This window comes from Penicillium vulpinum (assembly GCF_028829585.1).
Source record: "Penicillium vulpinum strain IBT 29486 chromosome Unknown utg000003l_segment0_segment0, whole genome shotgun sequence".
NCBI lineage: Eukaryota > Fungi > Ascomycota > Eurotiomycetes > Eurotiales > Aspergillaceae > Penicillium > Penicillium vulpinum.
The window spans coordinates 5,008,917-5,025,998 of NW_026643243.1; the positions used below are offsets into that span (position 1 = coordinate 5,008,917).

General features: G+C 45.4%; 7 protein-coding genes across 7 annotated transcripts; 4 read left to right on the plus strand and 3 right to left on the minus strand.

Annotated features, from left to right (window-relative positions):
* Positions 1-72: 72 nt before the first annotated feature.
* N7479_006943 (uncharacterized protein) lies at positions 73-2,114 on the plus strand (the record flags this gene model as incomplete). Its single annotated transcript, XM_057254637.1, has 2 exons — positions 73-298; positions 343-2,114. The coding sequence occupies 2 exons, from the start codon at positions 73-75 to the stop codon at positions 2,112-2,114; spliced, it is 1,998 nt and encodes a 665-aa protein (XP_057108499.1).
* A 517-nt stretch (positions 2,115-2,631) lies between these two features.
* N7479_006944 (Major facilitator superfamily domain general substrate transporter) lies at positions 2,632-4,481 on the minus strand (the record flags this gene model as incomplete). The annotated part of the gene is made up of 7 exons (XM_057254638.1): positions 2,632-2,865; positions 2,923-3,040; positions 3,093-3,659; positions 3,721-3,825; positions 3,882-4,174; positions 4,230-4,254; positions 4,306-4,481. 7 exons carry the CDS (start codon positions 4,479-4,481, stop codon positions 2,632-2,634), a joined length of 1,518 nt encoding a protein of 505 aa, XP_057108500.1.
* A 624-nt stretch (positions 4,482-5,105) lies between these two features.
* Positions 5,106-6,275, plus strand: N7479_006945 (fumarylacetoacetate hydrolase family protein; the record flags this gene model as incomplete). The annotated part of the gene is made up of 6 exons (XM_057254639.1): positions 5,106-5,159; positions 5,209-5,287; positions 5,340-5,556; positions 5,608-5,848; positions 5,902-6,063; positions 6,117-6,275. The coding sequence occupies 6 exons, from the start codon at positions 5,106-5,108 to the stop codon at positions 6,273-6,275; spliced, it is 912 nt and encodes a 303-aa protein (XP_057108501.1).
* A 628-nt stretch (positions 6,276-6,903) lies between these two features.
* On the minus strand, positions 6,904-8,887 carry N7479_006946 (uncharacterized protein; the record flags this gene model as incomplete). Its single annotated transcript, XM_057254640.1, has 2 exons — positions 6,904-8,700; positions 8,783-8,887. The coding sequence occupies 2 exons, from the start codon at positions 8,885-8,887 to the stop codon at positions 6,904-6,906; spliced, it is 1,902 nt and encodes a 633-aa protein (XP_057108502.1).
* A 1,559-nt stretch (positions 8,888-10,446) lies between these two features.
* Positions 10,447-13,733, plus strand: N7479_006947 (uncharacterized protein; the record flags this gene model as incomplete). The annotated part of the gene is made up of 6 exons (XM_057254641.1): positions 10,447-11,079; positions 11,131-11,330; positions 11,415-11,989; positions 12,046-12,178; positions 12,496-12,608; positions 12,868-13,733. The coding sequence occupies 6 exons, from the start codon at positions 10,447-10,449 to the stop codon at positions 13,731-13,733; spliced, it is 2,520 nt and encodes an 839-aa protein (XP_057108503.1).
* An 854-nt stretch (positions 13,734-14,587) lies between these two features.
* On the plus strand, positions 14,588-15,640 carry N7479_006948 (proline racemase family protein; the record flags this gene model as incomplete). The annotated part of the gene is made up of 1 exon (XM_057254642.1): positions 14,588-15,640. The coding sequence occupies one exon, from the start codon at positions 14,588-14,590 to the stop codon at positions 15,638-15,640; it is 1,053 nt and encodes a 350-aa protein (XP_057108504.1).
* A 344-nt stretch (positions 15,641-15,984) lies between these two features.
* Positions 15,985-16,395, minus strand: N7479_006949 (uncharacterized protein; the record flags this gene model as incomplete). The annotated part of the gene is made up of 1 exon (XM_057254643.1): positions 15,985-16,395. The coding sequence occupies one exon, from the start codon at positions 16,393-16,395 to the stop codon at positions 15,985-15,987; it is 411 nt and encodes a 136-aa protein (XP_057108505.1).
* Positions 16,396-17,082: the final 687 nt, after the last annotated feature.

Consider the following 17,082-nt stretch of genomic DNA (forward strand, 5'->3'; position numbering starts at 1 on the left):
CTTTAAGCCTCGGGTCAGTCCGCAATTCAACAACTCCTGACTACTCGCTGCTTGGGAGTCCACCATGAAACAATGAGTACCAATGGAAGAAAGAGAAACCATGTGGCACTCGATTCCCACCCTAGAGTAAGACGGGGGAGAAAAACAACTTCCTGTACTCAATGTCACGCCAGGAAGCAGAAATGTAACAGAGAACTGCCTTGTTCACGTTGTATCCAGCGTGGGGTTCCTCAACTATGTCAATGGCCGGAAAAAGAGAAGGGCCATGCGATACCACCAGAAAGAGTGAGCACGACAGGTACTGGATATCCCTGCTGTCAAAACGTAGATCATGACTAACAGTGAAACCTATAGCAGATACCCAGGGAACAGAACTGGGGCAGTTGTATATTGCCCGGGGAGCACCTAGCTTCTTCGGTAATTCATACTTTGGCCACCAGGTGGCAGCGCGCATGATCCAGGAGTCAGCTCCTGATCTGCCCCCTATGAGCTTGCTCTCTAGCAAGGATTCTTTGCAATCATTTCGAAATGATTCTGGGCCATTTTCACAAGTTTGGGATTTACTTGGTCTCTTACCACGAAATAAAGTGACCGTCGATCGGTTAATCGAGAAATTCCTGACCGAGATCAACTGGGCTATCGATACGGTTCACCCTGAAACTTTCAGATCTCAATTTGCAGAATTCTGGGGCAGAAAGTTTGGATTTGATGAAATTGCTGGAGTAGATCTACGCTGGCTTGCTCTTCTGTTCATTATTCTCGCTTTCAGCGTGCTTTTGGACAGCCCCACAGCCTCTTCGCCCGAAAAGCGAAAAGAATGCGAAGAAGCTTCCCTTCGTTTCTATTGGGCTGCCAGGCGAGCGATCGTCATCTCACCCTCTTTTCACGGCGAAAGCTTAGATCTTGTCAGAGCAGGTTTGATGGTTACGCGATATCTATTATACACCAGACAAGCCGCAGAGAGTTGGCTGACCATCAGCTTTGCCATGCGCATGGCCCAAGCCCAAGGCATGCATATAGATGGAGAAAAATGGGGATTATCGAGAAAAGCCACTGAAACCAGAAGACGCCTTTGGAGCAATCTGTACTTGCTTGACAAGACTATTGCGCTCGCTCTCGGTAGACCATATGCGATCTCGGATCATATGTGTCTTATCAAAGCACCTGAAAATATATGGCTAGATGGATTGACTGATGAAGAGTCCTCTATTGCTACACCTCATGCATTGAGCTACCCCACAATGAGCACAGTCGCACTCTTTGGTAGTGGCCTAGGTAAAATTGCAGGTGAAATTCAAGACCGGTGTTTTGGTTTATATCCTGCATCTTACGATATGGTGATCGAGATGGACAACAAGCTTGTTGCATGGAAAGATCAACTCCCGTCCTACTTTGCCGTCGAAGACCCTGAGCTCTCACTGGATGAGTCGCATCCATTTTTACCTTGGCATCGCCTCTATCTGCACTCTGCCTTCCACTTCGCCAGAATCACTCTACACCGACCTTATCTTCTACGCGAGTCTATGACCAATCGCTTCAGCCTTAGTCATGAGGCATGTATCTCGTCGGCATCTTCCGATCTGAAAATCCGTTTACAGTCCTTGAACTATGGCACATCGGAGAATATGCGATGGACACTAGGGACCCACAATATGTTCAACAGTGCCTTCATCCTGGGTATTATCGCCGTGCGGCGACCCATTGCCCCTCAAACTGCGGCAATCTTGAACGATCTTGAGGAATATTGCGAAAGATTACGGAAGGATGTTTGGCTGAACGAGTTTGGTCTTGCTGAGGTCAAAGTGGTAGAGTTGTGTATAATTCGTACCACTGGGCTTGCCAAAGCCACCGACCAGCCAAGTGAGCAGGCGCCAATGAGTCCACCTGAAATGTTGCCAGATTTTATGCCACAGGAGCGCGAAAGAAATTCAATAATATCGACGGCCATGAACATTGAGTCTATTGCAGATGGCGCCTCGTCCGATCAACCAGCTGGCTCGTCGCCCGATATGATGTGGCCAGCAGTCTGGGAAGATCAGAACTTTGCATTCCCACAGGCTGCTGATCTTGAAACCTGGGAGCAAATGATCTCCGAAATTGCATATCACACTTAATATTTGGAATTTCTTGGGATTGTTCTCGTTGATTGTACTAGCATCTGTCGATGTAGATCCTTGGTTTTTATGGTGGGCTGATTTTGGTGCCTGTCTAAATTGCCTAACCATCTCATCAGCTCTCAACTGGGTCGCTCCCATGCACTGCAACGGGCCACAGAAAAGAGCCAATTGCTCCAGCATTGCGATTTCAGTCAAAGCAATCACACTAAGAACCTCTAGCAGAGTCTGATCCTGCTCAGTAGCAGACTTGCATACCTCATAAACTAAATTATGGGTTCCCTGCCGATTTAACTGTAAAGAGCAAAAGATGACAGGGTCTGTAAACTCCGAAGGTTGAATTGAGTAGCCACTAGGCTGAAGACCTCTGATGGATTAGGGGCATCATTGGATGATTGATTTTCAAAATCATAAAAATAGTGAACATCCATGGATAGTATGTAGTATAGTCGATAGCCTTAAATTATAAATCCTGCGTATTATATGATTTGATCTGAATATTTGGTATAAGATAAATTCACAGGATATAGCGGAAGTCGGGGTGGAAATCCCCGCCCTTCTTCTCGTATGATCCCGAGCAGACAATTTGCTCCCTCTCCTCCGGTGTCAGTTGATCCCGCTTCTTATTGTGATATCGGAGCAAAGCCCACATGCCAGCATTACCAAAGAATGCAAGACAGATAGCAGCAAGGGAAACTGAATGACCGACTACATATCGTCCATTAATGGGTGACTTGTAGATTTGACCAGCCTTGAGTCATGTTAGCTTGAGGTCCACAAAACGAGCACATTAATATGATTCACTCACAATCAAACCGGCGCAATTTCCGATAGTCTGCTGGAGACCCACTCCCATGGCGCGCTTGTAATAGCCAGAATGGCTGTTGGCGTTCCAGCTGACTCCAAGTCCAACCACAGCATAGATTCTAGAAGAAAGATTAACAATTGTTTAACAAATAGCTCAATAAAAATACATACCCAGTAACACACACGTATGTGGCAAAGTATAGTGGACCCCGGGCATGGACATCAACCCCAAGAAGCATGGAATAGCCAACTGCTGTCACCAGGCACAGCGGGACCATGAAGGCAGCTCGCATGCGGAATCGGTCAGAGAAATTGGCAATGAGAAGGTAAAACGCGGAGGCCCAGATGTACACGGGAACAGTGAGCAGTTGGGTCTTGACCGAATCAAATCCAAATCCTTTGATAATAGTAGGGAGGAAGGTACTAAACCCAAAGGAACAGGTGTTGACGCAGATTTGGTTGAAGGAGGTTAGCCAGCTCTTGGGGTCTCTCAGTGTTTTCCATACTTCCTTCATATCGAATTCTTCAGTTTCGGCGTAACGTGCTGACTGTTGCATGCGCATGCGCATCAGCTCTTTTTCTTCTTCATTCAAGAAGTAGGCGGTTTCGAAGTTGTTTGGAAGGAAGAAGAACGTGGCAATACCAATGACCGCGCTCATGATGCCTTCCACAATGAAAAGCCACCTCCAACCTTCAAGACCACCAGCACCATCTAGGCGAACTAGTCCAAAAGCGAGTCTAAGGTTCATATTAGCCTTTGTTCCAATTTATTTGATAGAATAGGGAAAGTTGCGCATACAATCCACCAAAGCCTCCACTCAGAGCAGCAGACACGAACAGATACGAAATTCTCTGTGCTTGTTCCTCGCGCTTGTAAAAGGTGGTCAAGAGGACAGTCAAGCAACTGCAGAATTATTAGTCTCAATCCAGAGTATTTACTAAGGCAATCGACTGTCTTACGGGAATAGACCACTCTCGAAAACACCAAGGAAGAGTCTGGTGGTATAAAGTCCAGCAACGTTCTTGATAAATCCGGCAGCCAAGATGGATACACTGAAGCCAATGATCAATGCAGCAATGAGTCTGTTTGGGCGTAATTTCTTGAGGAGCATAGAGAACGGGATCTCAAAGAAGACGTATGTAGCGTAAAATAAAGACACGGCATCTGGTTGAGCATTGTTAGCTATCGCTTTGGAATATCGGACGAGGCTGATCTCACTTCCTAGTTCATTTCCAACTAGGCCAATATCTTCCTGTAAGAGCTAAGTTAGTAACCTAATATCTCACAAAACGTGGACTCGACTTTACCGGCATTCCAGCAACAGCTGCATTTCTAGTCAGGAGTTAGCGATATGAATTCTTGCTTTGTGGATGAGGATCTTACCCTAAGTTGCTTCGATCAAGATATGCAACCAAGAAAATGAGCATCACCAAAGGACAAATGTAGAGATCAAGCTTCAATAGTAGCTTTTTCTCTCGCACAGGGTCAACTACAAAGTTGCCCATCTGTAAATCGTGCTCCGAGGACGAGTCAGTCTGTTTGATATCCATTTCCTTCATTTTTGAACGAGTATGTAAATTTATCGTAACAAATGCAATCCATCCCCGGTTCTTATATATCCCCAGAAGTTAATTAACCGCGAACAGGCGTTATCAATGATCGGGAAATCCTTCGGTTTATTCGAGAACTTGGCGCGTGTAAGGATTTCCCGAATATTTGGGGTGGCGGGCGTGACCAATTAAATTCTGTGTCATCGCATAGATAAGCCGGGGAAGTGCCCAGAAGCTTTTTCGTGCATTAGTTTGATAGTTTTTAACTAGGGGGGCATTTTAAGCTTAAAACTTTAGGATGATTGGCGTATATATCAAGCCCCTTTCAAAACAATCACTATTTTACAGTCATTCCGATATTTCAATACTTTTCTCACATCTACAATCATCTATATCAGCTGATCAGCTGATCAGGCCAGTCGCTATCTTTTACCCGATATGGCTTCCCCGCATTTTATCCCGACTGAGTCTTGGCATCGGCAAATACGAACTTAACCTTATCTTATCTATCAATTTCCCGATGAATTTGCCGACAATGTTTTTTTTGGGGAAACTGCCCATTGATAAGTAGACAAAGTACTCTCGCACTTTTTTTTTATCATTCGGAAATCTTTTATGTCACTATCTCTTAAAATGGGTATCCCAAACGTGAATGGAATGGAGCTCAACAATACAGCAAAACATCCAGTAGGTGCTTCGCCAAGAACCTGTTGGAGTAATCTAATGCATCACACAGGTTTGGAAGCGATGGGTTCGCTTCATAGCAGAAGATGGTCAAATATATGGTGGTGAACCAGTGAATCCCGATATTGATGGTATTGTATACTCAAGTTCACCAAAGTCCAACCCATACTAACAGAGTCATAGTGGGTCAGGCCATAGAACAGAATGTCGAAGTCCCAGTCAAAGTGGTGACTGGTAATTCGGCACTGAATTATGATGCTTCATTCACAGGTGAAATCAAAACAATTTATGAACTGCTATCTCCAGTCTCGCAGATCGAAGCTGGGACTGTTCGATGCGTCGGCCTAAACTACAAGGAACACGCAGCCGAGATGAAGTTGACTCTTCCAAACACGCCAACGTTAGTATACTGCTTTTGATTCTTCCTATAATACTTGCTGATGCCATTTAGCGTCTTTTTGAAAGCCAGCACATGCATTGCCTCTGCGTCCGAACCCATTATACTTCCCTCCAACGTGGATTACGATGAAGCAGACTATGAAGTTGAGTTGGCGATAGTCATCGGCAAACAATGCAAGAATGTTTCGGTGGCTAAAGCAGCCGACTATGTTCTGGGTTATGCAGTCGCGAATGATGTGACTGCCCGCAAGCATCAAGAGAAGACATCACAATGGTCTTACGCAAAGGGAATGGTATGTCGATATAGTCGATGCCCAAGATGAATGTCACGACTAACCTCTATCAGGATGGCTTTTGCCCACTTGGTCCATGCATCGTGTCTACCGAACAAATCCCCGATGCTTCAGTTTTGAATTTAAAGACCCGTCTCAATGGAAAGATCATGCAGGATGGAGCCGCCGATGACATGATCTTCAGCATACCAGAAATTGTGTCTTATCTTTCTCAGGTACATAAAGATCCTATCTATTTTAAGCAAACTGAATTAACCCAAACTATTAGGGTCACACATTACTGCCCGGAACCGTCATCATTACCGGAACGCCTTGTGGCATTGGTATCTCACAGAACCCACCACAATTCCTCCAGCCTGGAGATGAGCTACGGATAAGCATCAGCCATGGATTAGGCACACAAATATGCCCGATTGCGAGGGATTGAGCCCTACACAATCATGTAAATATATGATCCAATGGTGGCTACATAATAGGATCCATCATGTTACTACGTATGTTGAACTGGATGTGGTTTCTTATTTTGTAAAAACAGGCTTGCAGCGGTAAATTACTAGATTCAATTTGGTAGCTGAAGACCGGCAAGGAGTATGGAGGCGCGGTTATTCTACGAGAAGAGATAATAAGGTCTCTGCAGTATCGGTAGCACATAGCTCGCGTGACGTTTTTGGGGTTGAGATTTCTCATTTCGTCTCGGATTAATTGCACTGTGAGGAGCTTGGGCCTACGTTGGTCAAGCATGTTGCATAATAAGTTAAAGAGATTAACGCCAATTCTGAAGATATTAAGTACTTGGGATTGCTTTTGGTAAGCAATTATGTAGTCTCTCACGGCGCTAAAGCTAGGCCGCTTGATAATTTCCCACTTCGAGACTCATGTACGAAATTGTATAGAATGGATTATTACTAGAGAAGCCTTAGTCACCAGTCAGACACCAGTTATACTATAGCCTGAGGCGACACCATTAGTTGGGAACCTAGAACTACGCGTTGAAGGAGTCCATGAACATATAGAGCCATTGACCAGGAAGCAGGACCGTAGATACAATGCTCAACCTATCCCATAATCGTTTCCAAATTCAAATCAAGCATAACATCCAGCCAGAACTCTTCTAAGCCAGAGTCCGCACGATCCCAAGTTTTGTGCACAACGTTATAAATGCGTTGCATTGGCAGTTTTGGTAGGATTAAGATAAGTTCAGACAACCGAATTTTAACCTTTCGTCTAGCCAGGGCAATCTCAACGTCCAGCGTATTCAGACTGGGGATCGTGTTTTCTGTGGCACCCAAGACAGACCCAGACGAGAAAACAAGATCGCTAGAGATGCAAGCTAAAACAATGGGCTGCATAACCTTCGTTCCAGATGTTGAAGGAAGCTGCTCCAAGAGGGATACAATGTGCAGCGCCAGGGTGTGTCGTGCGTCTTCTACTGAGCGAGATGACCATTCGTCGGCGATTGGGAACAACAGTGAAAAGAGGGCCGGGATAGAGAATTCGCCATCCACGGTTTGATTACTTCGTAGTCGTTCTTCAAAGATTTCCGGGAAAACATGGTAAATTTGCAACAGAGCTGTACAGCGATATGCCTCGGCCAAGGTAAGAAAATGCGACGGTGGCGTATTTGTATCGCCGATATCCACAGGCCCACAATAGAATGAGAAGCCAGTGAAGAGTATTTTGTCCTCTAGATGTTCGGCTTTCTGTCTGAGATCGAGTTCTTCGGCCATGGAACTCAAGTCAATCAAGGTGGGACCTAAAGCTTCTGACCTTCGGCGGTAGAAGGTCCTTGAGGCTCGAATCACTCTTGCAGTTCGATAGAAAAGACCCAATGAGTATTTGAGAGACCCTGTCCACGGGTGTGGTAGGATCTCCCCATCGACGAGATAGACTGAAATATCCGTGTCACTGTTTTCTAAAGAGCTTTCGATATCTAGAATAGGCGGCTCCTCTGCCACAAAGGCAGCTAGTAAGTTCCACCAAAGGAGACACTGTTTAAAAAGTGGATGTTGTTTTGCGAGAGCAGAGTTTGCATTCTTGCACTGGTGTTCTTGTCTCAGAAGATGATCTTGGGCGGCTCTCAGATATGGAAGTCCCAAATCAGAGGCATTGTGCCACCCAGTGGTGGATCCAATCATAAGTAATGCCAGAAAGTACTCATCATCCTTTGTCTGAGTGGAACGCTTTTGGCTACTATTATTCAGGCACGCAATTGCTTGCTGTTGTGCCTGTATTCCGATGGCTCGCATGGTTGGAAAATCGTTGGCCAACGAGGCAGCTGACATGCTCTGGATAGCAAAGTAAATCGCCGCATTTCGACTCCAGAGCCGACTGACAATTGTTCGAAAAGGATTGAGAGGACAGTCAAAGGATGACCACTGGTTACAAACTGTATGAAAGTAATATTGCACCAGCATAACTGGCAATTGGATGAGAAAGGAGGGGACGGATGTGTTGGCTAGTCGTTGACGCAGAATCGACAACCCATCCAGCTGGCTATCAGGCTTCATTAAAACTGCACCATTAGACACCGATTCAGTGTAGAACCAGGCATCTGTTGGCTCATCAAAATCCGGCAGCTGATCAAAGAAGTTTGAGCAGGCTGTGTCCCACATGTCCTGAGTTTCATTCTGAACATTGTCTTTTCCCTCCTGTGTTTGATTGTTCACTTCGGAAAATTCGGTCGCAACTGTGTCAGGAGACTCAATTGGTGGCGTTGGCTGATTTGGCTGATTTGACTCTTTGCTGTCGTTGAGAATATATCGCCACTGCAAGCTTGGCTTTTGGTAACCGGGGCATGTGTGTCCTCGCTTGGTACATTCCTGACAACTTGGCTTCGCCTCGTCACATCTGCGCTGAATAAGTATTAGTTATTTAGAACTTAAAGAGCGCCTTCGAAGATGAAGGAGAAACTGTGTATCTTTCACCTCGACTTACTCGCCGCTGCTTGCACCTTTGGCAGCCCCCTCTTGATTTTGGTCGGCACCGGTTGGGATTCGGCCTTTTCTTCTGTGGAGAAGGCAATTTATCTGTGCTTTCCATTTTAGTTAAAGCAAAGATACTGAGAATGTTGCTTCGCTGACAGAGGGAAAAATATCAATCTGAGATAGCGGGGCATCGGATGAGAACCCGATCAAAGAATTCGAAGACCGGTACATAAACCGAGATCCGATCACCTGCCGATAAGCAATGCCTCATCTCTGCTGAGACCCCCGCAATTATTTCGAAGTGGAATTGTTGAGAATGCCCAAATAGTAACTCGCCCTCTGCACCTTCCTTAACGCTAATCCAAAAAAAGATCAACAACCTTTACGCTTCGAGACGGGTTCGTTTTCTTAATGTGAACTAGCGCCTTTTTTCTATATTCATTGATACGCGTAACCCAACCTGTCAAGCATTTACAACCAAATTCTCATTTGTGAAATCTTGATCTTCAAGCTATCAGCATCTAAGGATAGGCCCGGTTAGATACGCCCCACCAGCTGTATAGCAACTGGGTGGTATGAAGTAAGTACAAGTACTTCTTAGGACATGGCTTGGGTATATTGGAGTTGATATTGTAGAGTTCTTCAAATCGGGACAGATACTGACACATCTAGGGAGGAGCTCTCCATCATTCGAGTATTCTACTTCGTTCTTGGTGGAAAAGTAGAACGCCCATGTTCCAACTCTCGGTCAATGGCAACTCTTTCTGAATTTATCTCTCGCCGTATCATGTCTTATAATGACCTCATATATGCGGAGGATGTTAAGTCCTTTTAATGTTAGTTATTTCCATATTATGAGAGGAAATTTGCACGGATATCCAGCTGGTAAAGCTCGTTGATCTTACGATCATAGCCTGCTATTGGGATTTCAGTATTTGGAAATATCATCTGTGTTAACAGCTGGGCTACATCAACTAGTATCATGACCTGCATAGGCCCTCCGAACCAATCAATACTAATCTAAATTTCTCACGATGTGAGTCCTCGGGAGCTCGGGAGGGAACTCCAGGACCCACATTGGGCAGCCGTATTAGGTATAGCGTAGCCGTCGTTTATATTAGCGTTAAAACTCTAACCCGTTTTGTACTAGTTTTGGTACCTAAAACAGTTAAACTTCCAATGCGGAGAGGATCATCTATCCACAGATGTTTCAGCTCAGGCACATTTTCTGTCCAATCTCTCTGCTAGTCTTATCTTTGCGCTATATGTAGTTGCCCAAGTCATCAGAATTTCCTGTCAAACGTTATCTCGGCGAGAATCCGTTTCTCCACTTAGTAGATAGGCACCTCGGCAACATACCTCGGGGTGCAAAGCTCGGAGAAATATGGGATAATGGTTTGAGGGAATTTCATCCTCACTGGTCAATATGCTCAAGCTTTTATGTGGAGAGTAAAAGCCTAGCCTGTGCATAGGATTACCCTCACCGGAATAAGCGAAAAATACCCTGGGTTCCCTAATTATCATTGCACCCGAAACTTCCTTTCTAGCAGTGATTACTCGATTAAATCAGTATATACCTAGGATTTGACTCCAAGCAGCTTAGCCTTTTATCCTGGCCTTGATCAAGATCTCTAAATCCCAAGAATTTCCTTCTGATTTTGTCAAACATCTATCATGGCAGACAAAACCATCGCCCAGCATCGTTCTTCGAAGAACAAAGGTTCGGAGCCCGATTCACCTGCTGAAACTCACAGCATCGAAGAAGGCAAACAATCTTCAGCAAACGGGGTATTGGAGGCCCTGGGATACGAGCCTGAACTCATTCGAAATCGCTCCACGCTTCAGGTAGCTTTCATGTCCTTCGTGCTCGCAGCAATTCCATACGGACTAGCTACGACTTTCATCTACCCTCTTGTTGGGGGAGGCCCTGTCAACATAATTTGGGGATGGCTTGCCGTCTCTTTGATTATTCTATGCGTGGCTGCCTCACTTGGCGAAATAACCTCGGTCTATCCAACGGCCGGTGGGGTCTACTACCAAACCTTTATGTTAGCTCCACCGTCGTATCGAAGAATTGCCTCATGGATCTGCGGATGGTCATACGTTGTTGGAAATATTACCATCACACTTGCAGTCAACCTTGGGAGCACTCTTTTCTTTATTTCATGTATCAACGTTTTCGAGTCTGCTCCAGGGGTGGGGATCTTCCAAGCGGAAACATATCAAGTTTTTCTTATATTTCTGGCAGTCACATTTTTCGCTAATGCAGTATCGGCCTTCGGCAACAAATGGCTACCTTATCTTGACGTATGTCTAACAACCCTTGTGACAATACCACTCTGCTAATATTGAAGCTAGACATTCGCAATATTCTGGACGCTTGCAGGAGTGCTGGCTATTGTCATATGTGTTCTTGCAATTGCGAAAGAGGGTAGACATGACGCCGAATATGTTTTTACTAGTTTTGAGCCCGAGTCTGGTTGGCTCGCAGGCTGGTCCTTCTGCATCGGACTTCTACAGGCAGCTTATAGCACTTCGTCCACTGGCATGGTAATTTGGTAGGTGACTTATTTGGTTTCCACCCCAAAGGGACATCTCTCGTCTCAATCTCCACTATGAAAATATCAACTGACATGTCAAAGTATGTGTGAAGAGGTTCAGCAACCATCAACACAAGTCCCAAGAGCAATGGTCGGAACAGTCATTATAAACACACTGGCTGGATTTCTCTTCCTTATTCCATTGGTTTTTGTACTCCCCGACACCAAAGCTTTAGCAGCTCTCGAATCTGGCCAACCCCTTCCAAGTATTATCAAGTCCGCCATTGGTAGTCCGGTTGGATCATTCCTACTTCTCCTACCATTGGTAGTGCTCGCTCTGTTCTGTGTCATAGGCTGCACCACGGCTGTCTCCCGAAGTACCTGGGCGTTTGCTCGCGACGGGGGCATACCAGGTTCCGTATGGTGGAAGAAGGTAAACAAAGACGGCGTACCTTTTAATGCTATGATGCTTGGCATGGTTGTTCAAATATTACTTGGATTGATTTACTTCGGGTCAACTGCTGCGTTCAATGCGTTCTCCGGTGTCGGAGTTATTACCTTGACTGTCAGTTATGCTTGTCCGATCGCTGTGTCACTTGCTAGAGGTCGGCGACACATAAAAAATGGCCAATTTGACCTTGGCACACTCGGGCTAGTTTGCAATGTCGTGGCACTAGGTAAGTAACGATCCAGCATGTTTTATCGCCATTACTAATTGTATATTTGCTTTTAGCATGGAGTATTCTTGTCATTCCGTTATTTTGCATGCCTTCTTCAATCCCTGTTTCTGCAGATACGTTCAATTACGCACCAGCCGTTTTTATTGCGTTTATACTTATTGCTTCTGGGTGGTACTGGGCTTGGGGGTACGAGAAATATGTTGGGCCACCAATGGTGAACGATGAGTTCCACTAATTAGACTGGCAAGATAAGGAATTTGGAGTAAAAGCTCCAATATAAATCTGAACCCGAAATGAATATCCTCCGTATATTTGGTTGCACATTTGAGGCTGAGAGGGCACGGGCCCCTCTCAGTGTCTCTCATTTCCCCCACTCAGTGAGATTTGCTCCGTGCAATTTCTCTATAACCTCAAAATCTCCTGGCCTAGATCTACTCACATCTAGTAAAACCAAAATGGAGGGACAGAAGTCCCGACCCTGCGCTGATCTGCTATTGTTGCAGTGGGGCGCAGGGGATACAAACGATTGGCGACAAACTCGGCGGGCAAACTTCCATCTCGAAGATCCAACTGACATTTCGGATATTATTCCTGTTTGGTCTAAAATATGTATCATGTATGTACAATTGTCCAAACTCAGAGAACGCCCCTAATTTCACAAGAGTGGCCAATTCTATCGATATTGAGAGATGTTCGCAATGTCGACAAGCCTTCGTTGATGCCTTTTGTATGCCTCATTTTTGGTGGTTTCATTATTTCTCTAAGGGAAATGGCAGCTTTGGATGTGAAAGAACGCGAGATTCCGGAGTCACCACTGGTTTTAGTAAGTACGCCACAGATGAATGGTTAGACATCACTAATTTCTTTTCCCTTAGATACTTGGTCTAAATTCGCCGTGAAAAAGGTAGACCGTGATACCAGATTCAGATGGTATCATACAAATATCTTCACACGATGGCTACCCTCAACTAATCAAACTGTGATCCTTGCCTTCGATTTCGACCCGCCCCTCAAAGAACGTTTCCTGGGAGCAGTGATGAAACCGAACGAAGGCTGGCTCAACGATCCATTTTGGGTCTATCCACATTTAGTCGAGCAGATTGCGCTGGCTCAGGAGCCCTCTGTATGGGCTATTCGGGATCATGTCCGACTGGCGGAGACGGAAGTGAAACCAGAAGGAAGACCACAGCCCGACTACAGACGTCTCCACGACATCGCCCGACACGCAATTCATGTGAACGAGACACTAGATGTTGCCTTGCAAAATTTAGAGCACATCTTGATGCAACATGAGAGCTATATAAACTCGAAAGATAATGTCTCCCCTGCTTCTGAAGACATCCATCTTCGTCTGCAATCCTGGCAGTCATTCATCATCAACTTACGATCTCGGTCCATTTCGAATGAAAAGAGACTGCAAAACGAAATCCAGCTGGCCTTTAATACTGTGGCTCAACATGATGCCAGTGTAACTCTTGAAATTGGTCGGGCGACTCAATTAGACAGTGCCACAATGAAAACGATCGCCTTTGTTACACTTACGTTCCTCCCTCCTACATTCATCTGCGCTATCTTCAGCATGTCATTTTTTGATTTCGGTGGGGACTCTGGTTGGACTATGTCGAACAAGTTCTGGATTTACTGGGTCTTCGCTATACCCACCACTATTTTTACAACTCTAGTGTGGACTTATTGGCCAGATATCCGTAGCATGTTGTTTTCTAAAAATGAACAAACTTGAGAAATCTTATCGGATTTCAGGAATTGAAATCACAGAAAGGCAAACACTCAATAATTATCCTATTTAGCCTAAATTATGATCAAGATAGATTTACAATGTGATCGAAGAGGCATATTATTTTCCTGCAAAACCTTCAGGTCACTGGTCATTTCTCATTTCCCTTTCCGTCTCGTGATCAGATAGAAAACCAGTCACATAGCTATCTTGTCCTGAATACGGGGCAAGCACAGCCTAGAAAATTTCGCTTCCCAAGTTTCATGCTGTGCCGGTGGCTTGATCCATCACACCTCCTTTTACACATTTGATAGAGTAAACATGTAAACAATAGTACAATCGGTCACCTGATTGGTAGCAATACCCGGTAAAATGATGAGACCAAATGCAACCAAAAGAGACATATGCACGTTAAGGTTATCCCGCAATGTTTGTTCTCTCACCTGACCACCCTGGATTAGGGCCGGATCCCCTTTTATGTACAGAGGTGGATAATCCGGTTGATCAATCACGCGAGCTTTTGCCCTATCACAATGTCAGAACTATATGACTTGCTAGCTTTTAGGAAATGAGAGCCTACAGCGCTTCCAGCGTCAACATACATTACACAGTTCATTTCGAAAGCATCCCAAAAGCAATTACCGAGTACATTCTCTTGGATAACCCCTTAGTTTAGGATGAATGGTCTTCCGGGCTTTTGCTCAGGATTTTGCGGCTGGGTTCCAGTCTAATATAAGTATACTCATGCCCGGAATTAGTATAGTAATCTTGTAAAACCATCCTCTCAACTCAATTCAGAGTTCCAATTTATTTTGAATTCCATCTTTTGCCGAAACAAATCCTCGAACCAACCAAATATCATGCCCTTTTCGCGCACATTGTCAGTCGTTGGATGCCACGCCGAAGGTGAAGTTGGCGATGTGATTACTGGCGGAGTACTCGATGTCCCTGGCAGTACAATGTACGATAAACTAGTTCACTTTTTGAACGAAAAAGACAACATACGTCAGCTTTTACTTAACGAGCCTCGGGGTCGGTGCTCAATGAACACAAATTTGATCCTACCCCCTTGTGATCCACGAGCCGATGCTGGATTTCTGATCATGGAAAGCGAGGAATACGCACCTATGTCGGGATCCAACACAATCTGCACCGTCACCGTACTGTTGGAGACCGGCATGGTTCCGATGAAAGAGCCCATCACTCAACTGACCCTGGACACTGCAGCCGGTCTGGTCACCGTGAAGGCAGAATGCGAAGCGGGAAAATGCAAGAGCGTGGCATTCGACAATGTACCCGCCTTTGTATTTGAACTTGATTATAAAGTCCTGGTCCCCGGCCTTGGAGAGGTCTCTGTTGACATCGCCTGGGGAGGGATGATGTACGTCCTCGTTGATGCAGCTTCCGTAGGGCTGAAAATCGAATCTCAATATAGCGCGCAGCTAGTTGAGATAGGCGAACGTATCAAACGCGCAGTCCAGGCCTCCTACACACCTGTCCACCCTGAGAATCCCAGAATCAAGGGAGTCAGTATTTTGGAGTTCACGGAACCTCTCACACAAGAAGAGGGTTGCAAAGCTGCTGTCAACACTGTTGTTGTTTCACCCGGGCGTTTTGATCGCAGTCCTTGTGGGACTGGCACGTGTGCTCGACTCGCTGTTCTACATGCCAGAGGTCAGTTGGCGGAGGGTGAGATGTTCAAACATCGCAGTATTATTGGTACCGAGTTCACCAGTCACATTCGTGGAACTACCCAAGTCGGCGAATATCAGGCTGTTCTCCCGACTGTTGCTGGAAGAGCTTGGATAACTAGCTTCAAGCAAATAGTTCTTGATTCGAGCGACCCATTCCCAGAAGGATTCAGGGTAGGGGATCAGTGGCGAATGGCACCGAGCTCATTGATTCAAGGCTAAGAGAAGAACAAGAACTGTTTCTGGTTGAGCTGCCGCCTCCGAGAAAGTCCTTAGCAGCCTTGCCGACTTAATGGATTATACTCCCAGCTTAATACACCCGAACCCAAAATAAAAATTGGAATGTTCAGAAAATGATAACTCAACTGATATTAAAGACCGAAAGGGTTTGATATATACATCATTCAGACTGCGAATTTCATTCTTCCAACACTAAAATAAGTATAAAAAAAGGCTCACAAATCAACAATTAAAAGGAGCGTCTAGGCTGATAGAGAGATATTGTCGTTGCCTTAAGCCGGTCATCTGAGCCGTCCTTCAACATGTTTCTCGGATTGTTCATTCAATCAGACAGGAGAGGGAGGATAGCTCTGATCGGGCTCGACGACATTTCCGCCTTCAAGCTGCTCGTCGGTGTAGCCGGCCCAGATAATCTGGGAAATTTCATTGTTTACAATCGACAAGGTAGTGAAGCCATTGGTAGGGTCAAACTGGCCGCTCCAGCCTGAGCTGATGGAGTATTTGCCACATGGGCTAGGGCCTCCATTAGCATGAGAGGCGTCGTCGGCTTCCACGACATAGGTACAGTCGGTAATCTCTGAACCGGGGTCGATGCCAAAGGTCCAGGTGCATGAAGTGTTTTCGTCGTTGCAGACGCGCTTCATACTTCGAACGGTCCAATCAGAGCTGGCGACAGGGGCAGCAAAGATAGAGGAGGCAAAGAGTCCAGTTGCGAGAAGAAGCTGGTAGATCTGCATATTTGCGATTTGATGACTTATTGGATTGTTGGAGGGAGAATGTTCGAGGTTTGGACTATGCGTTGTTCGGATAAGAGTTGTGAGGATAAGGATAAGAAGGAAAGCATGAACAGAAGGCATGAAGGTATTTAAGTCTTTTTACAATGCTCAGATGTTGACCTTCAATTCACCAAAGCATAGACTATGGGATAAGGCATCCCACACTTTGAGGTTTCTGACATTCCGCCATGATCTCTTGGAACAGACTTCCTAGATGCTAATGCTATGTCGATCGATGCAACAGTACAAATGGAGTACATGAGAGATACCTCCACTAATTGCTGGAAAGGTTGAGCCTCATGTCTCACTCGTGGCAAAATAAGACCGAAGACATGATTCCTATACATAGTACATGACCTCATAGGTAGACATTTAGCATATAATAGGGCACGTTCACAGCCTAACCAATCGAAACTTGGGAGCCTCAGGTTAGGCCACCTATATACCCGGGAGGGCTATTTCTAGATACGTGTTCTCGAATAAAGACATTGAGATCGTCTTCCGGTGATTTTTGTTACGAGGAATATCCAGGCGCCCCAACCGCTAGCTTGTCGATCCCTAAGCTGAGCCAAGTCATGTTTACCCATGCGCAGCCTAACCTGGGAACGCCGATCATTCCCAAGAATGTGAGAGAGAAACTATTCCAAT